Source organism: Hyperoodon ampullatus (assembly GCF_949752795.1).
Source record: "Hyperoodon ampullatus genome assembly, chromosome: 8".
Lineage (NCBI taxonomy): Eukaryota > Metazoa > Chordata > Mammalia > Artiodactyla > Ziphiidae > Hyperoodon > Hyperoodon ampullatus.
In genome coordinates, this window is record NC_136921.1 from 29993189 (window position 1) to 30019971 (window position 26783).

Here is a 26783-nt window from a genome sequence, read left to right on the forward strand (position 1 = left end):
AAAGAAATCATTAGCAAAATGTCATTTCTTTTATTTCTTCTATTTCTTCTTTGACTCACTAACTCAAGTATATGTGGATCCAAAGACTACAAATAACTACTCCTAATGACACAGTTATTGAGTGGTGGCAAGAATATCGGACCAATGGCTTTGTCTTATGTTCTCATTAAAAGACAGAAAAAAAAACTAGAACTTTTTATGTTTTAAAAACATTTGGCTTTAAAGGGATGACATTGAGGAGCCTGGACTAGAGTCTGCCCCAACCAAACATGGGTATAGTTTCAGTGGTGGTGATGGATGGGGGTTGTGAGGTAAGCTTATGTTTCAGAAAGTTCTTACAATGCTACACCACTTCAAATACTTAGACCTATCTCCCATCTGAGATAGCAAAGGTAGAATTTAGCTCTGAAAGATTATTTTTATTGTTTGAGACCTATGTGATTTAAACAATATGGTCATTGCTTTTAAGGAGATCATAATCTTAATAAACCAGACATGCTACCAATTTATGGACCCTTAGGTTCATTTTGGAGACACCGTTTAATTGTCCAGGATTGAGGAGGGTTGTCTTTCAACACTTGACAGTCAGCATATTTTCTTAACTCTGTGTTTCCTAAACCAGGCTTCCTGAAAGAGATAGACTTTATGCTGAACTTTGGATGAAAGAATGATTAGTGGGAGAGAAAATAAAAGATTGTGTCAAGCATATGGGCATGAGGGGAAGTTAAGGAGAGGAAAAACAGGTGAGGGAAACCCTTTAGGGGGAGGGTTTTAGGGGAAATGGCAAAAGCGCCTGGAGATATTTGCAATCTTGACTGGCAAGTTTCATGTAAATTATGATGAGATAAGGACGGGTTGAACAAGAGCCATTTGGTAACCTTGACATCATCATGCCCACATATGACCAAGTTTCTTACATATTTCTTGATCCTGTGAAAGTAACTACCTCTTGCCAACAGCAGGGAGATGTTGGTGAACTTAATTAGTCCTGCAAGACTTGGATTATCCTGTTTTCTGTCAAATTCTGCCTATGGATCCTATCATAGAAGTAGCAGGTATGGCAGTTAACAGGTTTGAATTTTTTTCTTTTTTTAAAACTAGGTCTTGGATTATCATTTTAATAAGCATGTTTCAACAAGAAGGCTGTGAAGAGAATGGAGAGTATTTTAAAATATTTCAGGGTGATCATTTCAAAACCAAATTCAGGTGAGGTTTGTTAGGAAACTAGAAGAAGCCATGCATTTCGGAATTGAGATATCGGACAGCCTTCACAAAACTCATCTGTGACTCATAAATAATAAGAAAGTCACTTTGCACTTGGGTGCGTTTCCTCCCCATTGCTGACGGTAGTGGATTTTTGAGAAGGTGGAGGCTGATCCAGTGGCTCAGGCCCTAATTTGTATTGTTAGGTCAGGCTGAGGAAAGCCTCATTTCTCCAAGGTGAGGTACCAGACAGCCATGATTTATGTCATTAAATTGACATCTGCTGACTCCAATTTGGAGTTTGCTGGCTAGTGTCATTGGGACAGAGTAACTCTCTGGTTCTGGTGGACAAACAAACATTTGAACTCTGTATCGAAATTTGTAATCTGGAGACACTCCTAGTGTGCCAATGGGCATTTCTTTTCTCTCTCTCTCTCTCTCTTTTGAAAGTATTTAGACTTATAGTAAGTCGCCAAAATTGTAGAGTTCCTGTATACACTCTTTGCAGCTTCCCTTAATGTTACATAATCATAATACAAGTATCAGAACAAGAGATTAACCTTGATAAAATACCATTAACTAATTTATACACTTTATTTGAATTACATTATTTTTCCCACTGGTGTCCTTTTTCTCATCCAGGATCCAGGCAGGGATCCATTGCATTTAGTTGTCTTATCTCCTTAGTTTCCTGCAATCTGTGACAGCTTCTCCTTTGTTCCTCATGACCTTCATACTTCTAAAGAATACCGGCCAGTTATTTTGTAGGATGGCCCTCAATTTGTATTGGTCTCATGTTTTCTCATGATTAGATTGAAGTTAGGTACTTTTGGCAAGAATGGCACAGAATAATGTTGTGCCCTTTTCAGCCTATCATGTCCAGGGAGCATGATATCAATATGCTGTAAAATTTCATCATATGGTGAAGGTGGTGCATGCCAGGTTTCTCTACAGACCTACTAGAGAATGGACTTGAGGATATTGGGGGGGGGAAGGGTAAGCTGTGACAAAGTGAAAGAGCGGCACGGACATATATACACTACCAAACGTAAGGTAGATAGCTAGTGGGAAGCAGCCGCAGAGCACAGGGAGATCAGCTCGGTGCTTTGTGACCGCCTGGAGGGGTGGGATAGGGAGGGTGGGAGGGAGACGCAAGAGGGAGGGGATATGGGAACATATGTATATGTATAACTGATTAAATTTGTTATAAAGCAAAAAAAAAAAATTATTATTTTTGTCTTTGTAATTAATTAATGTCTTGTTGGGGGGGTGCTTTGAGACTAGGCAAATATCTTGTTTCTCATTATACCTTCATCTATTAATTTTAACATCCATCGGTGATTCTTGCCTGTACTCATTACTACTTTGTTGTTTGACTAATGGCAATTTTCTATTTCAATACTTCTATTTTCAATACTTCTATGTTTATTAATTGTAACTTTACTATAAGTAGGAGCTGATCTATCTCCTCCATTTATTTATTTATTCAACCACTTATTTATATCATTATGGATTCATGGATATTAATTGTATTCCATGGGTTAGAATCTGTTATCATTATTCGTTTTTGTTGCTCACATTGCCTAGATTTGGACTTTGAGAGCGCCTTCAAGTTGGCTCATGAGTCTTTTTGACATGCCTCCATCACTTTATGAGCACTTCCTTACCTTCTGGTACGACAGTATATTCTAATCTCATCTTTATTTTCTTTGCCTCAGCCTTTGAATCAACTATTCCTCCAAGGCACTCTGGTCCCCTTTATTGGATAGTGATATTTAGAAACCAAGATCTTCATGCCAGGTGTGCTCACTGCCACTTGGGTGTCTTTGCTAGCTCATTGACAGAGCTAGGAAATACATGTATATATACGCATACATGCATATACACATTTATTTCTATACATACCTCTGTGTATATATGTATTAAAATCTCTGAGTAAATACTGATACCTTAAATTCCAATTAAACATCATAGGCGTTTCTTAAGGGAGTTCTTATAATTATTTTTCAAAAACATTGGTGATAAACTGTCTCTCTTTTTTTTTTTTTTTTTTTGTGGTACGTGGGCCTCTCACTGCCGTGGCCTCTCCCGCTGCAGAGCACAGGCTCCGGACGCGCAGGCTCAGCGGCCATGGCTCACAGGCCCAGCCGCTCTGCGGCATGTGGGATCCTCCCAGACTGGGGCACGAACCCGTGTTCCCTGCGTCGGCAGGTGGACTCTCAACCACTGTGCCACCAGGGAAGCCCTAAACTGTCTCTTTTGCTTGGAAATAATCTAACATTGAAATCCTCCTCATCATTAACATTTTAATCTCCAACACTCCTGATGAGTTTCTGGTTGACAAAGTCTTCTATCTAAGCTTCATCGCCAGCAAATATTACAAGAAGTGGATTTCTCAGGACAAAAATATTCCATAATGATTTCAGAGGGCTACTCAGCACATTATGATGGGTACTCATGCTTCTCTAACTCTCAGATGGAATAAGAATGCCTTGTATTAGGATTGCAAGTGATAGCCTCTCTTAAGTGGTCCAGATTTTCCCACATTTTGGTGATGGGAAGTATCTCCATCCTTAGATAATTAGTGTGATCCATGTGTTCTGGGATTCAAACTAGGGCATCCTGGGTAGGTTATTTTTTATCCTCCCTGAAGAGTGTGTAAATGCATTTAGAATCTCTCAGTTCCTTAGAACTCTGAGTATGAAGAGATCTGAGCTTCCTAATAATCACAACAATTTCTTAGTGACTTTTGATTCTTTGAGCTAAAAATATGTAAGATGACATGACATCCAAAAGCTCTATCCATAGACACTGGTGACTGTGGGTGTGAAATCGTCCTTGTGTGTGAGGCCGGGAACTGCCTCAAGGACCTCTTATAACCCATGATTCAGCTGATTTCTATCTGAAACATATCTGTGTCTCTATGGTCTGGTTCTGCTCTGGGCAAAGCTAAAGGAGTATTACAATTATGTTCTAGAAGACATGTATTAGTGGTCATTTCTAGGATTGCTAGCCTCAGCCTAGTCCAGGTTAGGGTCAGCAGGTGGCTTTTGTAGAGTGGAGTAGAATAGAATGATCAAAATAATAGTACAAAGTTGATTTTATCTTTGTTTGATAGACATTATGTACTTGATGGGTACCAGACACTGTACTTGGCAGATGATGGTTTAAAAAGGAAAGGGGAGGTTTCAGGGGTAATATCTTATAATTCAGAAGTGAATTGACTGGGGCTAACACTGAGGGTTTCAATATTGGAAAGAAGTAAATGATAATTTTTAGCAATGAGATGGAAAAATGAAAGGGAAAATCTCTGAAACATAGAATTCAGAAAAGGGGCAAATAAGGATAAGACAAATTCCTAGACCTGAGAAGGTGGTAGTACTTGTTTCGGATATAAAGTGGTGGGAAGCTACTCAGCAAGAGCTATTATTTAATCAATAAGCAAAATAGAATTAAACTTACTTTTCCAATAAGCTTTACTTGATTAATACCTCCATAATATAGAGTACAGAATTCATTGTCCGCTCATCCCCTAAGAACTTATCAACATACTTTATTGTTATGTTATTTGGTACCACTTTGCTTATAAATTCATGCAATGTTTAGCTTGTAATTGTTTATTCTGCACCTACATCACATGGATCTATCACTGTCTTCTCCTTCTAACATACAGAAAGCCTTGCACCTTGCTGTGAACACAGTAGTTGAGTGAACACTTGTGACATGAGGGTTGAATGAAGATTGGAACCATTCATTAGTTTATCCTATTAAAAATCAATAGTGAGACCCAAAGGTGATTCATTGTTAAAAATCTGCTTTTCCTCCTCAGTAATGCAGAGTTTTACCAGAAGGCTGATTAAAAACCACTCTTTTGAAATGTCACCAAAATAAAATCCTTGACAGATACAACACAACTAGGTATATCATTAAAATAGATTCTTAACAGAATAAAAACCTAGAATCAGAACATTGGTTGAAAACATAGAAGCTCTACAGAGGCAGTAAATTAGGAGCTAGTCACATTTTAAATTTGCCATCAGTGTTTCTTTGTTGAAGCCCCAGAAGTTAGAGCAAATTGAACTGATAGTATAAGTTAGCACCATGGTTTTCTACCAGATTCTGGGAGAGTAGGATTAAGTGAGGAGAACTTTTAGATTATAAACTTAAAATCCGCTTTGGCCATAAAAGCGCTTCCCCTATCTTACAAAGACTTACATGCACCATGGATGAAGATTTGTTGAAACTCTGAAGGTTTCTGTTTCTTTGGTTTCTTTTTCCTCACTTCTTTACCGGGTGAAAACTTTATATTGAAATAGATTGTGTCTTATCGTTAACAATTCAAATAGCTATGATTAAACTTATTTTTATCGTGGAGTCAGAGATGTCAAACTATTGTAATGGGACTCAGGCTCCTTGCTACACAGTATGTAGCAATTGTATTTTGAATAACTTGCTGTAAACAATGGGGGTTTTGTCATGTGCATCAAAGGTTTTATACAAGGCGTTCTTTAGAACAGTGTCCATTCCTGCTGGTTAGGGAATCCATTCCCAAGGCAGGGCTTGCTGTTGGTTCAGCTCATGACTTAGTTTGGGTGGGCATGGTTTATTCTTCAGGGCAAGTTGGAAAATTGGCCTATTTTTGTGACTTACTAAAGTCTATTTGAAAAATTAAGTTGGACTGTGGGGAGTCTTATCTCGATATGAAAACCTTGTCTGATTCTATTTGCTTCTTGCTTGAGCGGGAACTCCTAGGGAGGCTTAGAGCATCCCACCTGCTGAATTGGATTGTGGAGCATGAGACTATTTTAACATTAAATGTTCTCAGGGAACTTGATGGTGTGAGATAGCCCTTCTGGGCTTCTAGTTCCCCATTAACTATAGTAGTTGAACTCATATCATGTGACCCTTGTGAACCCTTCAGAAGTGTCCAGGGAGAAAATAACAAGGTCAGACCTTTCAACAAGACAATTTCAGATACGAGCCATGAAACATTCTCTGTTCCTTCCTGTATCTTCCTCCTCAGCCTGTCAACATGTGGTCTCGTGGTGTTCTTTGCTTCTGATGGCTGTTTCTCTCCCTCCCTCCTTCCCCTCTGCAGACATGCCTTGAATTGGAACGCTACCTGCAGACGGAGCCTAGGAGGATCTCGGAGACCTTTGGTGAGGACTTGGACTGTTTCCTCCGTGCTTCTCCTCCCCCGTGCATTGAGGAAAGTTTCCGGCGCTTAGACCCCCTGCTGCTCCCTGTGGAAGCGACCATCTGTGAGAAGAGCTCGGCAGTGGACATTTTGCTCTCTCGGGACAAGTTGCTCTCTGAGACCTGCCTCAGCCTCCAGCCAACCAGCTCTTCTCTAGACAGCTACACAGCCGTCAACCAGGCCCAGCTCAACGCAGTGACCTCATTAACGCCCCCCTCGTCCCCTGAGCTCAGCCGCCATCTGGTCAAAACCTCACAGACTCTCTCAGCCGTGGATGGCACAGTGACGTTGAAACTGGTGGCCAAGAAGGCTGCACTCAGCTCAGTAAAGGTGGGAGGGGTGGCAACAGCAGCGGCAGCCGTGGCGGCAGCTGGGACAGTTAAGAGTGGACAGAGCGACAGTGAACAAGGAGGGGTAGGGGCTGAGGCATGCCCCGAAAACAAGAAGAGGGTTCACCGCTGTCAGTTTAACGGGTGCCGGAAAGTTTATACAAAAAGCTCCCACTTAAAGGCCCACCAGAGGACTCACACAGGTAGTGGTACAAGTTGGCCGCACGTGGTTTCTTCTTTTTCCTCCTTTAGCCTCATGGTGGGAAGGGCTTCTCTCTGTTCCGAGAAGTGGCATCCGTGCCAACTAGGAGGTGTAGAGAGGCAGGTGGGCCTGGGTGGGGAAGCAGGTGACTCGCTCGTTACCTTAGGATCTCCAGGTGTCCTGAGCACAGGACATGGGTTTGTCACTCACTGGCTCGGAGACACTTTCAGAGGCAATAATTCTACAACCAAGGTGTAGAATCAGACACTACTGAGGATGCCTGAACAGGGGCTCTGGTGGTGTGACTCACAACCGTACGTGATATGGGCCCTTGTCACTTTCCTGGCACTTTTCATTGTTTTATCAGTGTAATTTTGCAGTTTGGATCAACACTGGAATCCGAGGAGGTACATTTGAAATTCACAATTGAACAAGGTAGCCAAGGTGTCCCTATTCACTCTTTTTTCCAGCATCCCTGATTTTTCATCAAAGTCACCAACAGCAGGAGGGTTTCAGAGTTCATTAGAGGTGATCATTCTATAATTAATTGGCATCTCCTTTTTTGCATTGTTCTCTGGCGCATGCTTTATGGAGAGATGGCAGAATTGCTTTTTAATGAGCTTGTTACTGAGAAGTTGCTAAAGTGATTACATTGCTATGTGTGTGGTAAGGGCACTGGGGACCGTCGGGGACTGTATATTTTCCTCAAGACTTCTGTGGTGACTCCCAGGAATCATGTTGATCTTGGGAGCAATGGGATAATTTGGAAGAGGGGGAAACCGCAGAGAAAAGAGTGAGATTAGCATATTCCTTGAATCTGGTCTTTGTTCTCTGGTTTGAGTTGGAAGCTTAGAGCTGGTGTCTCTTCTTGGGGTTAGCATCGTCGGAGCAATTACTGTCATTGGGGTTTTTTTAATGAGTCCCTGACAGTGTATTGCTGGTATGGTTTTTGCATACTGCGTGCACAGTACAAGCTGAACAGGGAAAAGCTCCGAAAGTATAAACAGCAGAATCAGAGTGTTGTCAGGGAGAAATAGGTGATTGGATCTAGGCTAGGAGATGTGTTGGTGAGAGTTCTTTTCGGGCTTACTGCTTGTCTTCCAGGTACCCTGTGGTGGTTTGTGGACTGTGTCACCAAGGAAGTATACAGTGCAAAGTTCATTGACTGGAAAATCAGGAAAACCTGGGTTCTATTCCAATGCTATAACTAACTAGCTTTGTGACCTTGAGCACATCGCTTTACCTCACTGGCGGCCTCATTTTCCACATCTGCCAAACAATCTGGATCTTAAGGCCCCTCTCAGCTTTAATTTTCCTGGGGGGAGGGGGTCTGTGAAATGTCTTTGTGCAGGACAGAGGAGCTTCCCTGAGGTAGGAGTGCATAATGTGTGACTAGAAGCCATCACCACCGCGAACCTGGAAGGTACTCCCACGGGAGGCTGAGCGTGGACGTTGCTTCTTCACACCACAGGACTTAGGCATGCTCTCCTCTAACTCCGAACTGACTTTCCCTTCTGCCCTTGCTTGGTTCATGGGAAGGTCCCCTAAGGTAACTTTGAACCTGTGGCTCAGGTTCTGGTGCCACTCAGGGTTCCCATTGGAGATTGGGTTCAAGTCCTCCAGTCCACATACATCAAGGCGAAAGCTTCCTACTATTTTCAGCTTTTTTTTTCCTCTCTCTGATATTGTCCTGGAGATCATTGTATTTATATGTCTTTCTTTCTCAAGTCAATGAGTAAAGTAACGAGAAGACATTGCAGTGCTCCCAGGCTTCAACCCTGACTCATCTCCTGTTCCCCGCAGGAAACCAGAGAAGGCAGGATGAGGCTAGAAGGTTGAGCTTTGTTGGGGATGTGGAATTCATGCTTATGAGCACATTTTTTCATTACTGACGTGCGACAGGCTATGTCCTGCCTAGTATGGAGACTGGACGGCTCTGGGGAAGCAGAGAGTCTTTTTGGGGGGTGAGTCCAGAGCATTTTCTTCTTTTCCCTATCCCCTCTTTCCAATGGATGTGTTAGAAGGATAACTCTGAGGAGTGATGCATATTTTGTGCTTTGTTTTTTGGGCGTTTTCTGTTCAGAGTGATTATCAAGGTGGAGCTCATTATGTTTCCCAGCACCTGCAACCCCTTGCCGTATAGCGGATTAAAGTGGAAGGACTCCTCCCCGTGGGGAGTTTACCCAAGAAGGCACCATGCATTACTAGAAAGGCAGTACTGCAGAGTGGTTAAGAGCAGGGCTTTGCAGTCAGGGAGACTTGGGTTTGAATTCTGGCTCTACAACTTCCTAGATTTATGACCTGGATACATGATGTATCTTACCTGAGCCTCAGTTTCCTCATCTGTAAAATAGGGATAATTTACCTCCAAGATTGTTTTGAAGATTAAATGAGTAAACATATGTAAAATACTTGGCAGATGGTAAGAGCTCATTAAGGATAGTAATAGGGTTGGTTGTAGTTGTGACTATTGCCGATGATATTGATTAGCAGTGATTTTGTGCAAAAACAGCTTTATGTAAACTAGAAATAAAACACTTAAGGTTAAATGCCACCAAAAAACAAGAAGCTTTTCTTTCCTCACTTCCATAATTTCAGTGTAAGGGTGATGATACAAGAACATTACTCGTGGAGGGTGAAATTGGACATGCAGGCATTGGCCCATTGAAGTTGGCAATAATGTAGAGCATGACTTTCCTAAAACAGCACAGGAAGCAATGGCCTTGCACCCTCCAGAAGCATTTTGCCAGCAAAACCTTCTGCAGAGACAAGCATGGAGGGAAGAGTAGGTGCTATGAGAAAGAGAAAGGATAGGAGGGGAGGTAGAAGTGGAGATGGGGGATGAGGAGAGGGAATCTGAATTAATTTGGATGAAATGGATGAGAATCAGAAGTATTTATTTGGAATTGGTGTGAAGGGGGCACATGGGGAACTGAAAAAAACAAAAGTGATAATTTATGTGGTGTGGATGAACTAAGAATAATGAAAAAAGCATGAAGGATGGAATCAAATTAAGTGCAAACATATCAAGGAAGTAGACTAGTAAAAAGCTTGAGGGCAAAGGTATACGGTGATGGGAATTCAGTTTGGAGACGAGTCTGCTGCTAGAAGTGAATGGAGTAGGAAGAGCCGCTGACCAAGTGTTGAAATGAAATGGGCTCTGGGGCTTCCCTGGTGGCGCAGTGGTTGAGAGTCCGCCTGCCGATGCAGGGGACGTGGGTTCGTGTCCCGGTCCGGGAAGATCCCACATGCCGCGGAGCGGCTGGGCCCGTGAGCCATGGCCAAAGGGCTCTGGTTGGATTCAGGCAAGCTGTTTTAACACAGGGCTCACTTTAATTCAGTGAAAATATTTTCTTATCCTTCAGCTGGGGAAGCGTTTTGGGACATAAAAATAGAGAGGAGAGAGAGAGAGAGAGAGGACCTCGCATTTTGTTCTCTAGAGTTATATATATGATCTATCTCTTCTATATGGTAATATGTTGAAAAAGAGACACACTTGCAAATGTGAAATAAAATGTGTGGGTCTCTGTCTATGCATAAAGAAAGACAATACGTTGTTGGTAACATGGATTTCCTTGCATTGAAGAATTTTTAAAAGTGTTATTCATTTAATCTTTATACAGATAGGATTTACTGAGCTGGAAAAGATATGCTGCTTCTTCTTCTTTTTTTTTTTTTTTTCCCTTCTGTGTCTGTTTTTTGAGGATGCTGAATCCTTCAAACTTTTTGCCCTGGAGGATGTTAGGCAGTGAGGTGGCTTTTCTTTTTTTCAGGTAGCAGATGTTCAAGTTGGTAGCTAGGGCACAAATACTGGTTGCCCAAGGAGGTGAAGTGAGGGATGGGGGAGCCAGGCTGGGGGTGGCAGAAGATGAGGCAGGGACTGGGACAAAAGGAATATTGTGAAGTAGCAGAATCTTAGTGAAAGGAAGCATATAAAAATGGACATATGGTTTATTCATTGGGAAGAGCACTTAGTGCTGGCATGAGCGTAAAAATGTCCTTTAGCAGCCAAGCCATTACAGACCTTTCTCTCCCACTCTGTTTTCTGGTCTTTGTATAATATATTTTTCTTTCTCAATAAGTCAACCATTATGTTCATAGTTTTATTCATCTTCATGGAGAAAACTAAATAATTCTTATATTTTGATGCAGGGGAATCCCTCACTTTCAATAAAAAAAAACCCCACTTTATTATGCTTATTTTCAGCAAAAATCAATTTGTTAAAATGTTAGTAGTTTCTATTCAAAATGAGAAAGAATAATATTCCACATTTCTTCTCGATCACTGCTGAGTAGGAAAGGAAGAAAGTCTGTATTGAAATGGTGCTTTGTGTTAAGTGAGCAGACTTTTCTAATATGGAAATTCATATAAAAGCATGTCCACACTTACACTATTAAGATGAGTCAGGCCGGTAAAGTCCGGACAAAGGCCAGCAATGAAGTCTTTGGTTGTTGGTCACAGAAGAGGGAGAAAAGAGGCCACGTCCTCTCTTGTGCTACTTGGAGAGCTTTCTATAGACTGGGGTTGCTTTAGCCTAATCCATGGGTGGTGATAGGACATTCTAGATTTTGCACTGAAAAATATAAAAGTATGCTTTCTAAGTGAAAAGATAAAATGAACGTGCAATTTACTTAGCATTCTATATCTGCTTTGGGGTGGTCATAATGAATCAAGATGTGGCACAATCTCTAAGTTTAATTAGGATTTAGGGAAATTGTTTTTAAATGGAAAGGTGAGTAAAAACATTACAAACAAAAAGATGAGTGTAGTATTTAAGAGGCAAACAAAAGTGCTTATTTTATACATATAATGAAAGTTCTTTAAAGTTTGAAATATAATTTATTTTACTTTTCAACAAATACTTATAAACACTTCCTATATACCAGGTATTGTTCAGAGTAATAAGAAACAAAATTCAACTGAGTAAATTTTAAAGATCTTACTGGCTTTATTCAGTGATTTATGAATTGGGCAACATCTCATCTAACAAATAGAAAGGAACTCTGAAGCACTATACAAAACAAAAGACTTTTATAGACAGAAGGGGGCTGGACAAGGAAGTTGTACCAGCAAAGAGCTGATTGTTTGTGGCAAGGTCACCTTCCTTTAGGGGATGACAGAGGTCTATCAGGCAAATTACCTCACTAGTGCTCATCAGGTAATTCCAGATTGACTGGTTTAAGATTCCATTCTTGGGGCGGGTGAACCTATATTAAAATTGTAAGGTTCAGTTTGGTGAAGTGGGGCTTAGCACAAGTGACTCCATTTTGGGCCAGTTGTCTCTCTTTTTTTTTTTTTTTTTTAACAATTCTCCCCTTCTGATCAGACTCAGCCTGAGAGATGTGATCAAAATTTAACGCATTAATGCCACTCCCAGCTACTGCTCTGAAGATCTCACAGTTTTTGCTGATTCTCTGTGTGCTATTCACAGGTCATGACTTAAGGTTTACACTTTTTAAGTTGGTGATTCTCTTCATCCCTTTTCTGACATTTCAGTCTTAGGGTATTACTTGCTTGGTGGTTAGTGACCATGAACATGCACTTAAACGTGCATTTAAAGTGTACCAGGAAGACTACTATGATTATTGTAAGCAAGACAATTCCCAGTGTCTGGAGTGCACTTCAGAGCCATGCTCCCCAAGACCCAAACCAATCAAAATCAAATACGTCAAGAAAGACCTCATTGAAGGAGTCACTTTTTAAAGCCAAGTGGTTTATTCAGTGATTTTATGTAGCTGAGTTTCAGCTTCCCCAGAAGTGTTAATCCAAGTGCAGCAAGTGGTATTGGACGCAGCACAGACACCTTATTGTTCAGCTAAAAGATAATCAAGGGCTATCCCATTATCAAGAACAACCTTGGTCAGAGTCTAAGGAATTTTCTTGGGCAGCTATTGCTTTAGCAGTGGATTCTGCAGTACTTTCAAGAGTTAAGGAAGGTTCCTGATCATAGTCTCATTTGTACTCACTCCTAACCAGGGAAGTAAGTGCCTGCCAAAGGAAGTGAATCCTAAGTCCTGAAGCCTTCTGATAGGTCCCTTCTAACTTGACAATGTAAATCAGGGGAATTGACCAATGAGCTGCCTCAGTTTGATTGTGGATGGTTAGGGGCACAGTTAGGTAACCTAAGAGGCATTGCCTCGTTATGTACCAGCCATCTAGGCATGCATAAGCCCGAGGAGAATGATAATCACCACAGACAAAGATTAATCATGTCAGGGCACAAATCATTCCCACGAAGGTGGCACTGTTAACGGATTCATTTCCAGGGATCGTTGCACTTGCCCATTCAAGCCAGGGCTCAGTTAGTTTTTCAGTGTATTTGGAAAGTAAATCTCCTAGCCCAAAATAAAAAGTTGTTCTAAATTCCTTGCAAAAATGGGTGCAGCTGGTAAGATCTTTTCGTGATTGGGGTAAGATCTGATTTAGATAATCATAAGAACGTCAGGGTGCAAATGTACTGTGGTTTGTCTAGGTATTGTGTCTGGTTGGGCAAGTACAGCTATAATCAGAGAAAAATAAAAACACGGCACTGAATGTCCTGGCCAGAAAAGTTAGACCCTCTAAGTGACTTCTAAGGGGGGTTCAATTGTAGTTTACAGGACATTAGGAATAGAAGAAAAATTGGTCGCAGGAAGGACCAGGGGGTCTCTAGCATTATGGACAGGTTGGAGTTTTTAATGGCAAAGCCAGCAGTCTAAAAGGTTATCCCCCTTGGTAATGGCCCGGGAGATATGATGGTGTTGTCGTTCCAGGCCAATGCCACAGTAAAGGAAAGGAAGAGAAGAGGAAAGGATTTTTAAGGTTTACTTAAAGTATGAAGTCTTGATTCAGCATCTTGGGTGGAAGCAGTCTATACTGATGTCAGCTACTTCTCTTCCTAGTCAGTTTGATATGCAGGTCTCCAGAGTTTGCCCAGGAGCAGATGTCAGGTGGAGCCTTCTTCAGCTGTAAGATATGTACCCAAGGTTCAGTGCCTTCTAGTTTTTCAGCAGTGTCAGTGGTCAGGAGCACTTGGTAAGGTCCTTTCCATGAGTCTCACTTTTGCAAAAATATCAGAGTAAAACAATAACTGCCTGTAAATTATAAAAGACTTTAAAATGCCCACTGTTAAGATCTGGTGAGAACTCATTTGCTAAGGAAGTGTATTTATTTCTGTGATATATATTTTAAGATAGTAACTGGAATTACGACTGATAACATTTTAGCAGAACATTTAAGAATTCCAGGAATTTCATATGATTTCTGGAACACTTATTACATATACAAATACAAAATAGAGAAGACTTATTGTTACCTATTTGACAAAATTTCTCATTTAATTTAACATATCAAATAAGCCTATTTAGTTTAACATCTTCCTTTTTATGAGGAGACAGAACAAATCTCTTGAGATGTTCCAGGGGCCCTCTGGAAAATCCCAAAGAAAGTTTGAAGTCAAAAAACTTCACTTAGGGGCCTCCCTGGTGGCGCAGTGGTTGAGAGTCCGCCTGCCGATGCAGGGGATACGGGTTCGTGCCCCGGTCTGGGAGGATCCCATATGCCGCGGAGCGGCTGGGCCCGTGAGCCATGGCTGCTGAGCCTGCGCATCCGGAGCCTGTGCTCCGCAACGGGAGAGGCCACAACAGTGAGAGGCCCGCATACCACAAAAAAAAAAAAAAAAAAAAAAAAAAACTTCACTTAGAATTTGATTTGGGGGAAGTGTGTCAAAAATATCCATTTAATAGTGACAGTAGATACTGTTAAAGGCAAATACAGAAGGTTACATAGTTGTAAGTAAAACTTAGCTCTTTTAATATTGAGAAGATTGGGTTTTCTCAAGCATTCAAAGACCTGATAAAGACAGTGTGAAGCACAGTAAGTTGCTGTGGTAAGACACAAAATCTTCACTGTCCAGGCAGATTACTTAAAAAATAAAGAAAATTTCACAATCCATTATCAAAAGCAGACTAAAAGTCCAATAAAACCTTGTAATTTTAACAGAGAAAACCAAATTCTAATTTTGTACCAGTGTACTTTTGATATTAAAACTCATTTTTTTAAACTTAAATAAATTCATTCTAATCTTAGCCAGCCTGACTACACATAAAATTTGTTTCCCAAGGTTCCTTTTCCACAGACTTTCTACAATTTTGTCCTATTTTTTTTCTCTTTCTCATTTTAGAACAATTAATCATTTTACTTTCCTTACCTACTTTTCATACACAGTTGTTTTCCTTCACCCTTATTTTTTCTAAGTAGTTTTAATTACATATATTGATAATATTGAAAATAAGGAATGCATCCTTAATTCATAGTGAAAACTAAGATGTAAGAAATTGTGGACTGTCTCTTATATGGGCATTCTGTGGATTGGCAAATTTATAAATACGTTTCATAATTTCTAGAAGTATATTCTTTCTCATAATAAATTTTCCAGTGTAGCAAAAAAAAAAAAAAAACAAAAACCATGTCTATTAATAAACCCAAGTTTCTCAGTAATAAGAAGCTAAAAGATAAACCTATGTTCAGGACTAATGTTCCAGTATTTATATGGAAATGATCTAGATAGTCAGTGACTATTCATCATTTAATTTAACTTAGCAAAACTCTAAGGTTTCAAGTTATCAAAAAGATTTGGGGAAACTATTTAAGTAGATATACCATAACCATAGTTATTGCTGGAAAGTGGAAACGCTTACCCACTTATGTCTATTTAAATCACTTGTTCTTAACAGTTATGTTTAGATTACTCATGAAAATTTTATCATACCAAGTTATTTTTCTTGCTGAAAAATTTTGTAACGGAGATAACATGAACTTATTTGACTAGTAAACCCAGGTAGAATAAAATTGTATGTCTGCATTATTTTCAATGTTGATAACTCTAAAGACATATCTATTTTAATTAAGCCAACAAACTTAAACTAGCTTTTATTTACTGAAGATTATCCTAGGTCATGTGAACTTGAAAAACATTTGAGTTAGTTTTCATATTTCTGAGACTATGTTTAATTTATATAGCATTTGTTTTTAAACCAATTAAACGGAGCCCTTTACAAATTAATTTTAGCAATACCATCCAGAGGTAGAAAATACCACACATCTACAACACATATACAGTTGACCCTTGAACAATGTGGGGTCCAGGGGTGCCAACCCTCTGCGTAGTGGAAAATCTGTGTGTAACTCATCGTCCGCCCTCTGTATACATGGTTCCTTTATATCTGTGGATTCAACCAACTGCAGATCATATAGTACTGAAATACTTACTCTTGGAAAAAACCTGCAAACAAGTGGATCCAAGCAGTTCAAATCTTTGTGGTTCAAGTGTCAACTGTGTATATAGACACACATAAACATACAGACTGACTCAGAGACCTTAGAGCTTCCATTCTCAAATTTTAGCCATGAATTAGGTACAATAATACAAAACTCACTAGTTATATAAAATAAGTTGGATCAAAATTGTGTGTTTGGCAGATGGAATAAGTTAAGGCTCAGATGGCTAAAGCTTTTCACTAATATTTGTGAAGAAGACACTTAAGATTTTTCATTTGTCTAAGTTCCAAATAACTCCCTACCCTCTTTTTTCCCTTTGGTAAGAATTACCTCCCTGGAGTTTGCATTTCAAAGAGATATGGCCTAGATACGATTTCCTGGAGAAGACCTGGTAGAACATTTACATCTCAAAGGCACAGGAAAAGAATGCGAGTTCTTCCAAGAAGGACTCTTGTTTTATAAGGCCAGAATTTTTACAATACCTACAAGTCTTTTGAGATGAGTAGGGGAGGTTTGGAGATTGGACTTCGAATTGTTTCTAGAGCTGCATTTCTGGTTTTTCAAAAATTTGTAAGATAGGGGCAGTTGCTTTTAATTTCTCAAAGAAGTGGGTTGTAGCCTAAATGATTATCAAGGGGTTGATTTGCTTATTCAACCACATTATCTTCAATTTGCTTTTTTATATTGGGGAGAGAATTTCCAACTAAGATGGAAATGAAAATTTATGTTCTGGATTTAGAGCTGTTTGTCTTTGGAATGTTTTAGTAAATCCTTCCACAAAGGCATCAGAATATTTTTTGTTATTTTATTTTTTTCCTCCTGGATACATAGTTTCATTTGTCTTAGGGGAGAAGGTTTAAAAATTTTTTTCTATCAGGCTCTGAATATCAGCTTCCAGTTTGGCCAACTTCTGATCACAGAGCTACTTAAAAATGCTTTCAAATATCTTGTCAGTTTTCAGCTGACACACGCAATAAATATAAATAAATAAAATGAAATAAAAAATACAGGCAGTATTGAACAATCCTATGGACTCAAGAGATGTCCCCAAAGAGGGTGCAAAAGTTATTACCCTCCCAAGATGCAGAGCCACTCTCAAAGATAGCCAAAAGGAGAAAGAAAGAAAGAAAGAAAGAAAAAAAAGACTTAGACAATTCCCCTGAGGGCTGGCTGTATACCCAAGCTGCAAATGGAGTTTAACCCACATTTCTGTCCAGCCATATCTAGCTGCAAATGGGATGTAACCTACATTTCTGCCCAGTCGTATCTTGAGGCCCTCAAATTGACAAGCCAAGTTCTCAGGACGTAAAACAAGACAAACAAGAAGGTAACAGCTGTCCTTGGGAGAGAAAGGATCAATAACCAATGGATCTGGATTTAGAAAGGAAGGAGCAATGTGAAATTTTATTTTCCTCTCCCAACTGGGCATAACAGACAGAAATTCAGGAGAGCTCCCTCTGGTAAGAACTCTCACTCTTCGCTGGCTTCTGCCAGTTTCCCAGGATCCCATCTGCAGGTTGTAGTATCTACCAGAATTTGACAAGGTTTTTCCATTAATTTTAATTTTATTTTTCCTTGGCTGTTTAAGGGAATAATGTAGCAGTTTACCAGAAAATCTCTCGGAGTCCTGTCAACTCTGGGAGGGGTGCATATGGGGACCTTCCTTTGAGGGTAGATATGGGGGTGTCTGTATGGCCACTAACTTGGCAGACTTGTTCAGTCCTGTGGTCTCTTCAGAATGGAAAGACAATTCAGACAGAAGACAGTAGAAGGAATGTTCCAGCAAAGGGGGGTAGAGGGGAGCAGTAGGAACTCTGTCCCTCCTGTGGTCTTTGGTTTTAGGTACCTCCTGAGTCTTTTCATTAGCCTTTTATAACACATCTTTCAGTGAAGGTAGTTTGGAACTTTGGAGCCTTTTGGAGCCTCTGCATGCCAATTACAGTAGGTATCCCATTCTGTTTGTTTGATTTGGGAGCCCTTGTTTTAAGGCACGCTTTCTTAAATGATCATGTCTAATTGGAACATTCCCTATAATGGCCGTTGTAATTCTAGGTTGTCTTTAGTAAGGTTTTGCCATTGTTGTTAAGATATTTATAGCTTCCGGGACCATAGTTCTTAGACATAAAATAAGCAGGTGTGCCAGAGGTAGTGTACTCAGTTCTTTGAAACATAAGGATCCCAATTTTTTTAGCTAAGCCTTGGGTCTCTCGGAGCCAAAATTAATACCCAAGAGGGATGTGGCACTGGGTTGGGGATTGTGTGGTGTTTTACAGCATACCTTGTTGTGTGGAAATTTTCTTGGGATCGGCAGGTGACCTGGTGTCAGTCTAACCTGTTTTGTGACCAGTTTATCCTAACACAGGAGTCTTTTGAGTTAGGTGACAAGTGCTCTAACAGCTTTTAAGTGCTCGACCATACCCATCAATTTTGTGGCTTTTGTCTTCTGAGATTCCCATTAACAATAGTCTTTACCTCCTATGCACACTAACATACCAGCAGTAACCAAAGAGACGTTACTGCATACTGGCCAAGAGAAGGTGCTAGGTGGACACCACCAGCTGTTCCCAATGAGGAACTACAGACTAAACTAACAGTCCCTAATAAATGGGGACTGTGGACTAACCAAGGGCTAGGGACTTGGGTTCCAGGTGGGACCGTCTGCCAGCTCACGCTGACCCACTAAGCCCTGGACTGGGACTGTGGTCTAACCAAGGGCTAAGGATTGGCACTCTTTTAGAGCCTCCTGTCATACTAGACTGGCTCATTAACCTTGCACTGGAAAGCCAATTGGATCAGGAGCTCAGTGCAAAGAGAGCAGAACTCAGAGCTGAGAGGAACTTACCCACAGCCCTTGAAAATGATGAGACAGACAAAGAACTCAAAGGGTTTACAGGTACCAGTGCCTGTGTTTCTCATTATCTCTGAAGCCATCAGAAGTTTCCTTTGGATCCCACCACTGTCTCCAAATCTGTTAAAAAACAAAATTCAACTGAATAAATTTTAACGATCTTATTGGCTTTATTCAATGATTCAAGAATTGGGCAGCATCCCATCTGGCAAATAGCAAGGAGCTCTGAAGAGCTGTACAAAATGTAAGACTTTTATAGGCAGAAGGTGGCAGGACAAGGAAGTTATACCAGCAAACAGCTGTTTGTGGCAAGATCATCTTCCTTTAGGGGGGATGGCAGGGGTCTCTCAGGCAGATTACCTCACTAGTGCTGACCAGGTAATTCCAGATTGACTTGTTTAAGATTTCATTCTTGGGGGAGGCTAAAACTATAGTTAAGTTAGGTATTAAGTCTTGGTTTGATGATGTGGGGCTTAGCACAAATGACTCCATTTTGGGCCTGTTGTCTTTTATTTTTTTAACAGAAATCTTTTACAAATATAACCCTTTAAGCCATATTAATCTAATGACACAGGTGCTATTCTTATTTCACAGAGGAGAAAAATGAGACCAGGAGAGGTCAAGTAACTCGTCCAGTGTCACAGAGGTCCTAGATGGCTGGGCCAAGATTCAAATCAGACAGTATTGCTGCAGTCCGAGCTCTTAACTTCTGTGCTAACTCATGAGGGGAAAAGAAGTCATACAGATATTTTTCTTCATAACCCATTCAGAGGAAATGAGAAACTTCTAGTTTAAATACAAATTGACAATGAAAACTACTTTAAGTGTCTTCTAAATAGGTAAGAACTGGCAGGATCCTTAAACATACTGCCTCATCAAGTGACTAAGAGCCAGAGCAAGGAAATTACAAAGGAATGATCTTCCGTTTCCAGGCCCATTATTGTTACTGCAATAGTTACTATTATTATGGTCATTACTATTAAACCATTTTTTTTTACTTTAAAATTAAAGAGAGACTTTCTTATAACATTCCCAATTCACTCATTAAAATGACAAATGTTAATACTCTATCCATATGAAATAATAAAAACAAGCATTATCACATATAGTGGAAACTGAGGACCAAAACTATAAAAATGCCTTAGTCCAGTATATACAACCTGCCACTGGCAGAATTAAAATTTGTACCATGTCCCTTAGGCTTGCATTCTATTTAGTAGAATTTAGTAGTATTCTTATTTACTTTGTTCATTCAGTCATTCTACAAACAGGTATTAAGTGCCCATAGATGTCAGGTGCCATGCCACAGAAATGACCAGCAGTTAAGAAGGGAAGAACCAGTCAGATAAGGAGTTCTAAAGGAAGACAGAGCATTAAATGAGATTAGGGCTCCTGTCCATGGTCAGAAGCAGCATGGATGATTCAGAGATACGAAGTAGCTCTTCTCTTTCTGGAAAGGGTGTTTTTTATTGATGCTGTTCATCTTTTAAAATGATGCCAATGTGATAATACACTAATGTATATAAAATAGAAACCCTAATTCGAGGTCAGGCGTACCAGCAGGATAAAATTAAATACCTCAGTCTGGAACTGTAGGGGGCCCGTCGACCACTTTCAACCTCCTCAGCGCCATAGATAAGAATTCTTTGAATTTATACAATAGCAACTGAAATAGGGCAATTTTGAGACATTAAAGGGCCTTTAATATGCTGAGACACATGGCTGCTAATGAAGTTTATCCATGTGTTGAGGCAGAAACTCATTAAACCCCTATTATGGGATGGAAACTAGCATAAGGGTTAACTGTTCAGTTCACAAGGTGGAGAGAGTTTAATGGGAGGGTTTGATAGTTTGGATTTAGCATATTCAGGGGCTTAAGAGAAAGAGTTTGAAAGAAGGGGCGTGAATGAGGTGGTGAAAAACAATTGATGGGAGAATTTTATGACTCAGGAAAATCTTAGAGCTTCACCACATGATAATTTAGCAATATGCTAGCTCTTAACATTTATGAAGATAAATTTAGGTAAACATATATTGAGTAGAATGGCTTAAACTCAGCATATACACAGCAAACACATTTATTTTATTATTATAATATGGTAATAACTGTAGGCTTTTGGGGATGCCTATTCCAGGTGTCCTTTTAATGGATAATTGGTAGTCACAAAGTAAATAAATATGTTAAAATAAGAATTGAGGAGAAAGAAAAAACCATGAAATTAAAAAGTATTTCACCATAAACAATATTTATTGAACACCCACTATACTAGGTACTGTTCTTTCCCCCATCTCTGAGAACCTCATTTTTTGATACAAAAGCCTGAAATATGGTTTCATAAAGCCATTATATTTAGAACCTGATTTCAGAAGAGAATAGAGCATGGATTGGGGATGGCAGGTAGGAAGAAGGAAGAGAAAAGAGGAATCTCATTTCAGAAAAGGCAATGGGAGTAATTGAATTTTATAAATTCTAAGATTTAAAGGTTAGGCCAGCTCTGTTTGCTAAAGAGGAAAAGAGGTTCATGAGAAGTCTGTGCAAATGAAGGAATGGCATTGGGAAGGCCAAGTGTGAACCTGAAAAAAACTGTTCCCTTTAATAAATAATTAATGTATAGATGCTGTTTCTAATACAGTAAGAATATTAATAACCATGATCATTATGGTTATCCTGTATATATTATATTGGGAGGTTGGAGGAAAGATAAACGGAGCTTTGTAAAGAGTGCAGGCAAAGATAATATTGTAAGAATTAATTGGTGGTAGGCAATATTTTTTGTTTTTTTTTTTTGCGGTACGCGGGCCTCTCATTGTTGTGGCATCTCCCGTTGCGGAGCACAGGCTCCGGACGCGCAGGCTCAGCGGCCATGGCCCACGGGCCCAGCCGCTCCGCGGCACGCGGGATCCCCCTGGACCGGGGCACGAACCCGCGTCCCTTGCATCGGCAGGTGGACTCTCAACCACTGCGCCACCAGGGAAGCCCCCCGCAATAGTGTTTTTATGTCTCCTGAAGTTGAAATAGTAATGGAGTGATTCTGTTTGAATCAGGAAGCAAAGGGGAGTTCAAGAAAGTCATGTGTAATAAAACCAAAACCAAAACCTTTTTTTTTTTTTAAGCTTTGGAATAATCCTTTTGAAAAAATTAGTTGAAATACAAGGACAGATGAAAAAGTATTTGTAAAATGATGTGACTTTCTTTGAAAAATATTGTTTGAATTTTGTAGAAATTGTAGTTGAAACCTTGAATATGGATCATGAGGAAACAAACTTTTCATAGAAAGAAGTTAATTCTGGTAAGCAAATGGAACTCTTTGGGAATCCAGCCTACTATGGATATATGTGTAATGGGACTCAAAGCCAGGCTATCAGCTACCAAATGGAGAGAGCGTGGCCCTTTAAACCAGGCAGTTTCAATTTGTCCCCAGTCTAATGGAGGCGAACTGGATGGCGGCAAATTTGTTTTCTAAAAATCTCAGTTCCTTCCTTCTTCATGCCCCACCAAAGAATCTTATACTTGATGCTTTCCTATATTGAGTCACTTCCTGCCTTTTTAGCCTTCCTTTACCCTCCCTTACATCAGAAAGGATCTGGTACACTATTGATTGGTGGATTACATATCCATCAACCAGTATAAAACACTGAAATCTTTTATTATGTTTTGAATCTTCAGTTATAGGAGACTTAATGGAATTTTAGGAATCTGCAAGCAAGCAGGGAGTCAAGATGGGGGCGTGTTGGAAGCTGGAGCAGCATTCTCCACCTCCCACTCTTTCCCCTTCCCCTGCTGATGGATTTTCTACATTTTCTAAGAGTAACCTCTTTTCAGCCATTTTTTAAAGTAATATTTTGACAGGACAGTTATTAAGCTAAATGTTAATAGAAGGAAGACCATTCAAAATAAACAAAAGTTAGTGACTTTTTAATGTGCCGGCTATTTGGCCAACCAGTGACAGAGTCACCCCGCATTCCTGCAGTGTCTCCATATTTGGTTGCCAGTGTTAGGACCTGACTAGCTTATATAATGGAAGTCAACCTACTTAAATTATTTAAGGGTGTCTGCAGAGAGAATATACTTTCTGTGATCTGTCCCATATTTATGTTCACCTTGCCTCCTCCTTTATTATCTGTGCTTATTGAGGTAGGTGAGTTGGGGACTGACCCAGGATGGAAGCCAATAAATTTTGGGGGATGGAAGACCAGGGAGCCCCATTACTAATTCCTTATGGATCCTAGGTCCAGCTTTGTCTTAAACCAGGCCTACTTGGCAGACTTTCTTCCTTTTTTGGACTTTGCATCTTTTCCTTTCTTCCCTTCAAAAGTTATCTGCAGTTTGGCTTCCCTGGTGGCGCGGTGGTTGAGAGTCCGCCTGCCGATGCAGGGGACACGGGTTTGTGCCCCGGTCCGGGGAGATCCCCCATGCCGCGGAGCGGCTGGGCCCGTGAGCCATGGCCGCTGAGCCTGCGCGTCCGGAGCCTGTGCTCCGCAACGGGAGATGCCACAACAGTGAGAGGCCCACGCACCGCAAAAAAAAAAAAAAAAAAAAAAGTTACCTGCAGTCAGCTTAGACTCCTTTTATTTTATTTGCAAAATAAAAATGCACTTGCAATTTAAAACTCATTTTATATGATAAGCCACTCATCTGGTGTCAGCAAGCATATACTTTAGACTTCTTTTGTTGTTTTTGTCTTTAGAATGTATCCTCTTTCCATTACTGTAATTGACATTTAATTTATGGAACTCAGTAAAGTAAAACAGTATTATGCATACTGTTTCCAAGCAAACAATGTAAAACTTTTTTAAATCCCAAATCTGTTGCGATACAATAGTTTCAACCATTCCACTAGGTGAGCTAAAGTTGACAAAAGCCATCAATCCTTTTGTTGTGGGCAGGAAGCCAGAAGCCATCCTCAATGGAGAAAGTCCTTTTCCTTCATGGAAGAGTATTGCCCAGTGAAGTGTGTTATGGTGTCTAATGTCTTCTTCTGGAGCCCTTGGAGTTTTCATAGCAGGGGAATTTTATAAGAAGGATGATAGATTGTTCCAATATTGAAGGTACTGTTAAAATGAGACAGGTTCTAGGAGTTTAAAGGATGCCCTAAAAATGTGAAATTATATAATCTGTGCCCTGATGACTAGAACCCAGGAAAAAGGTTGACGCCAGTACATATTCTACTATATAAGATGGGCAGTGTGCAGTTGGAAATATTTTAGAATAGCTGCATGATAGTCATGTTTAAATGTTTTCTGTCTTCATTTTGTATGTTCATGAGGTTTAATATCACCTCACTGGAATTCATTACTGTGATTATGAACTTATAACATGGCGTTTGATTCCCCTTACTGCGGTATTCACACACTCTTCACCTGCACTCAACTTCTATTGTAGAAAGGAAATAATGATTCCTCATACCGAATTCTCAATTGGTCATGAGCCTACTGAACATAGTATCAGTATTTTAAAAAGAGCAACAAAAGATACATCTCCCTTCTCTGATATAGGTAATAAGACATTTTATGTTCAGGAAAGAGTGTCAGAAAATCAATATGAATAAATTCAAGTACGCAGAGGATTCAACCTATTCGAAAATGTAGTGTATGGCAGAATGATGGTATGCATTATTAACTGTTTCTTGCTTCACTTACATGTGAATATTAGCATGAAGAAAAGGTACCATAGGCTACTTATAAACTTAGGCAGAAGGCGATTTGCTGGCTTTTTGTTTTTTTCGTTCTTTGTTGTTGTTGTGTAGTGTCTCAAGGCTTACAGCTAATCTGAATTTGAAACTAAATACTGTCATTACAGAAGATTTTTTTCTGAGTTCTTCCAATTTCTCTGGGGACAAAATAATGGCTGCTTGAAGCAGTGGAGAAACAGTAATTAGGGCAAATAGTAATACTGTGCATGATTGAGGAAAATGTGAGGAAGGGAGGGAGAAAATGCAACAGACAGACTTGTACAGCCTGTTACTAGGAAACCACATCAGCATTAAATACAGTGTGCTAATTGGCTATCCTGTTTCTGCCTGGGTACCAGCCTGGGCCTGCTACACAGCTGTTTCTGCTCTTTCTGGTTGCTAGGTAACTGCATCAATTTTTTTCCCCCTCTTTGTATTCTGGAGGCTAATTGGCTACTTCTGCTCCTGGTGTTGCTGCTGGGTACCAGTCTGGGCCTGCTGCTCTGCTGTTTTCCAAAGGGATTTAATGGGGGGAGGGGAGGAAAAAGGGAAAGGAAGATATGCTGGCAATTAATGGAGCATAAGTGCAAATTCTACACAATGTCTGGCACCTGCGTCCCTTCAGCCTGCTTTCTCAACTAAATCCTTTAGCTATGAAAACACATTAGAATCTTGAAATCTTTCTTCTCTCTGCTTACCTTTTGAATATAGTTTAAAAGAAACAAGACGTTTGAAGACTTATTACTTCAATGATGGATTTGATCTTCTTAAGAAAGAATGGGCAAATTATTACACATCTATAGTTGATATGGGCACTAATAGAATTTGTGCAAACATGAACATTTCTAACTTAATAACAAAGCAGCATCTTTAACATCTTAAGGAGAGTACCACTTTATCTCTTAACTGGACCAAATTCCTTTGTAGCCATTCTTCTTGATATCATACAGAGTATAAAGTAAGAAATCACATGGACTAAAAGCAACTATAGGATTTTCCCAACTGTTTTATTCATTAAGAAAGAGTAAAGGGAAGCTTCTAGACCCATGCCTTTCCATTGTGGATTTCATTCCTCTGATGTGCACAGCACATGTCCTAAGTACTCTTTGGTGATACATTGCATTTACATAGAAATAAGCATGTTTGCACACCTTATTTTTCTTTCCTTATAGCAAACAAATGTGGTGCAAAGTAAACCTAAACTCAGTTTTGTGATTTTTTTTTAAAAAAAGTGTAATTACTTTCCATATCATTTTTATTTCCTATCTAAGTAGAGGTTTCCATTTCATCATTATTGAAATTCTCCCTGGAAGTATGGGGAGGAAGATTCTTCAGAAGTGAAATGATGCTTCAAGGAGGTTTCACTTTAAATGGTTGAGAAAGTATATGTAAATTGAGGCCCCTTGAAGAGGCAACTTCATCCCCCTGGGAAGGAGCTGTTTTATTGAGAAAACTCAGAGCATGTTGTGTGACTGTGCACAGAAATAGTTAGCAGAGGCAACTCTTACTCAATGCTAATGGCTAGTACTGGCTTCCCATACTAATGAGATCTACCCTCCTCTATTGAAAGTGAAGAAGGAGAAGCTCTATTCTGAGCAACAGCCCTGACGCTGGTAGATCAGATCAGGCTCTATGGAATCATTTCTGTTTAAAGTATCCTTAAAATAGGTAGAAGGCCTCAAACTAGGCTAGGATGATGGAGAGAATAGTGCAGTGTTCCATAGATCTTAAGGAAACCAGCTAGCTGTTAGTAGCGATCGAACTGCAAAAGAAAACCTTATTATCAGAGGATAACTGCAGAGCAGGTATAGCATTATTTCTGCTGTCTCTATTAAAAGGACCATTGTTAATCACTCCGAAATATTATGGGTCATCTGCAGTCAACTGAAGCAGGATATGGAGGAAAAGTCCAAGGAAGTCCTGGCTATTTTTGTCTGTTCCTCTTCACCTGTGGATTGGACATATCTGCGTTCTGGCTCTGGTAAGACCTGAGAAACCAAGACAGAGGTCTTGCAAGACTGAAGCAGTCATGATTAGCCCTAGCCATAAACAAACACTGGGACCCACCTCCTA

General features: G+C 40.0%; 1 protein-coding gene across 2 annotated transcripts in view; it reads left to right on the plus strand.

Annotated features, from left to right (window-relative positions):
* The window catches only part of KLF7 (KLF transcription factor 7), a gene marked incomplete at its 5' end in the record, with an annotated part of 106170 nt that overhangs the window by 34973 nt on the left and 44414 nt on the right, over positions 1–26783 (plus strand). Inside the window, one exon of one of the 2 annotated variants that reach the window (XM_079710353.1) lies at positions 6302–6932. In XM_079710353.1, coding sequence (XP_079566479.1) covers positions 6302–6932 — 631 coding nt within the window. The remainder of the gene's footprint in view (positions 1–6301; positions 6933–26783) is intronic. The other variant, XM_079710354.1, reaches the window with a different exon arrangement.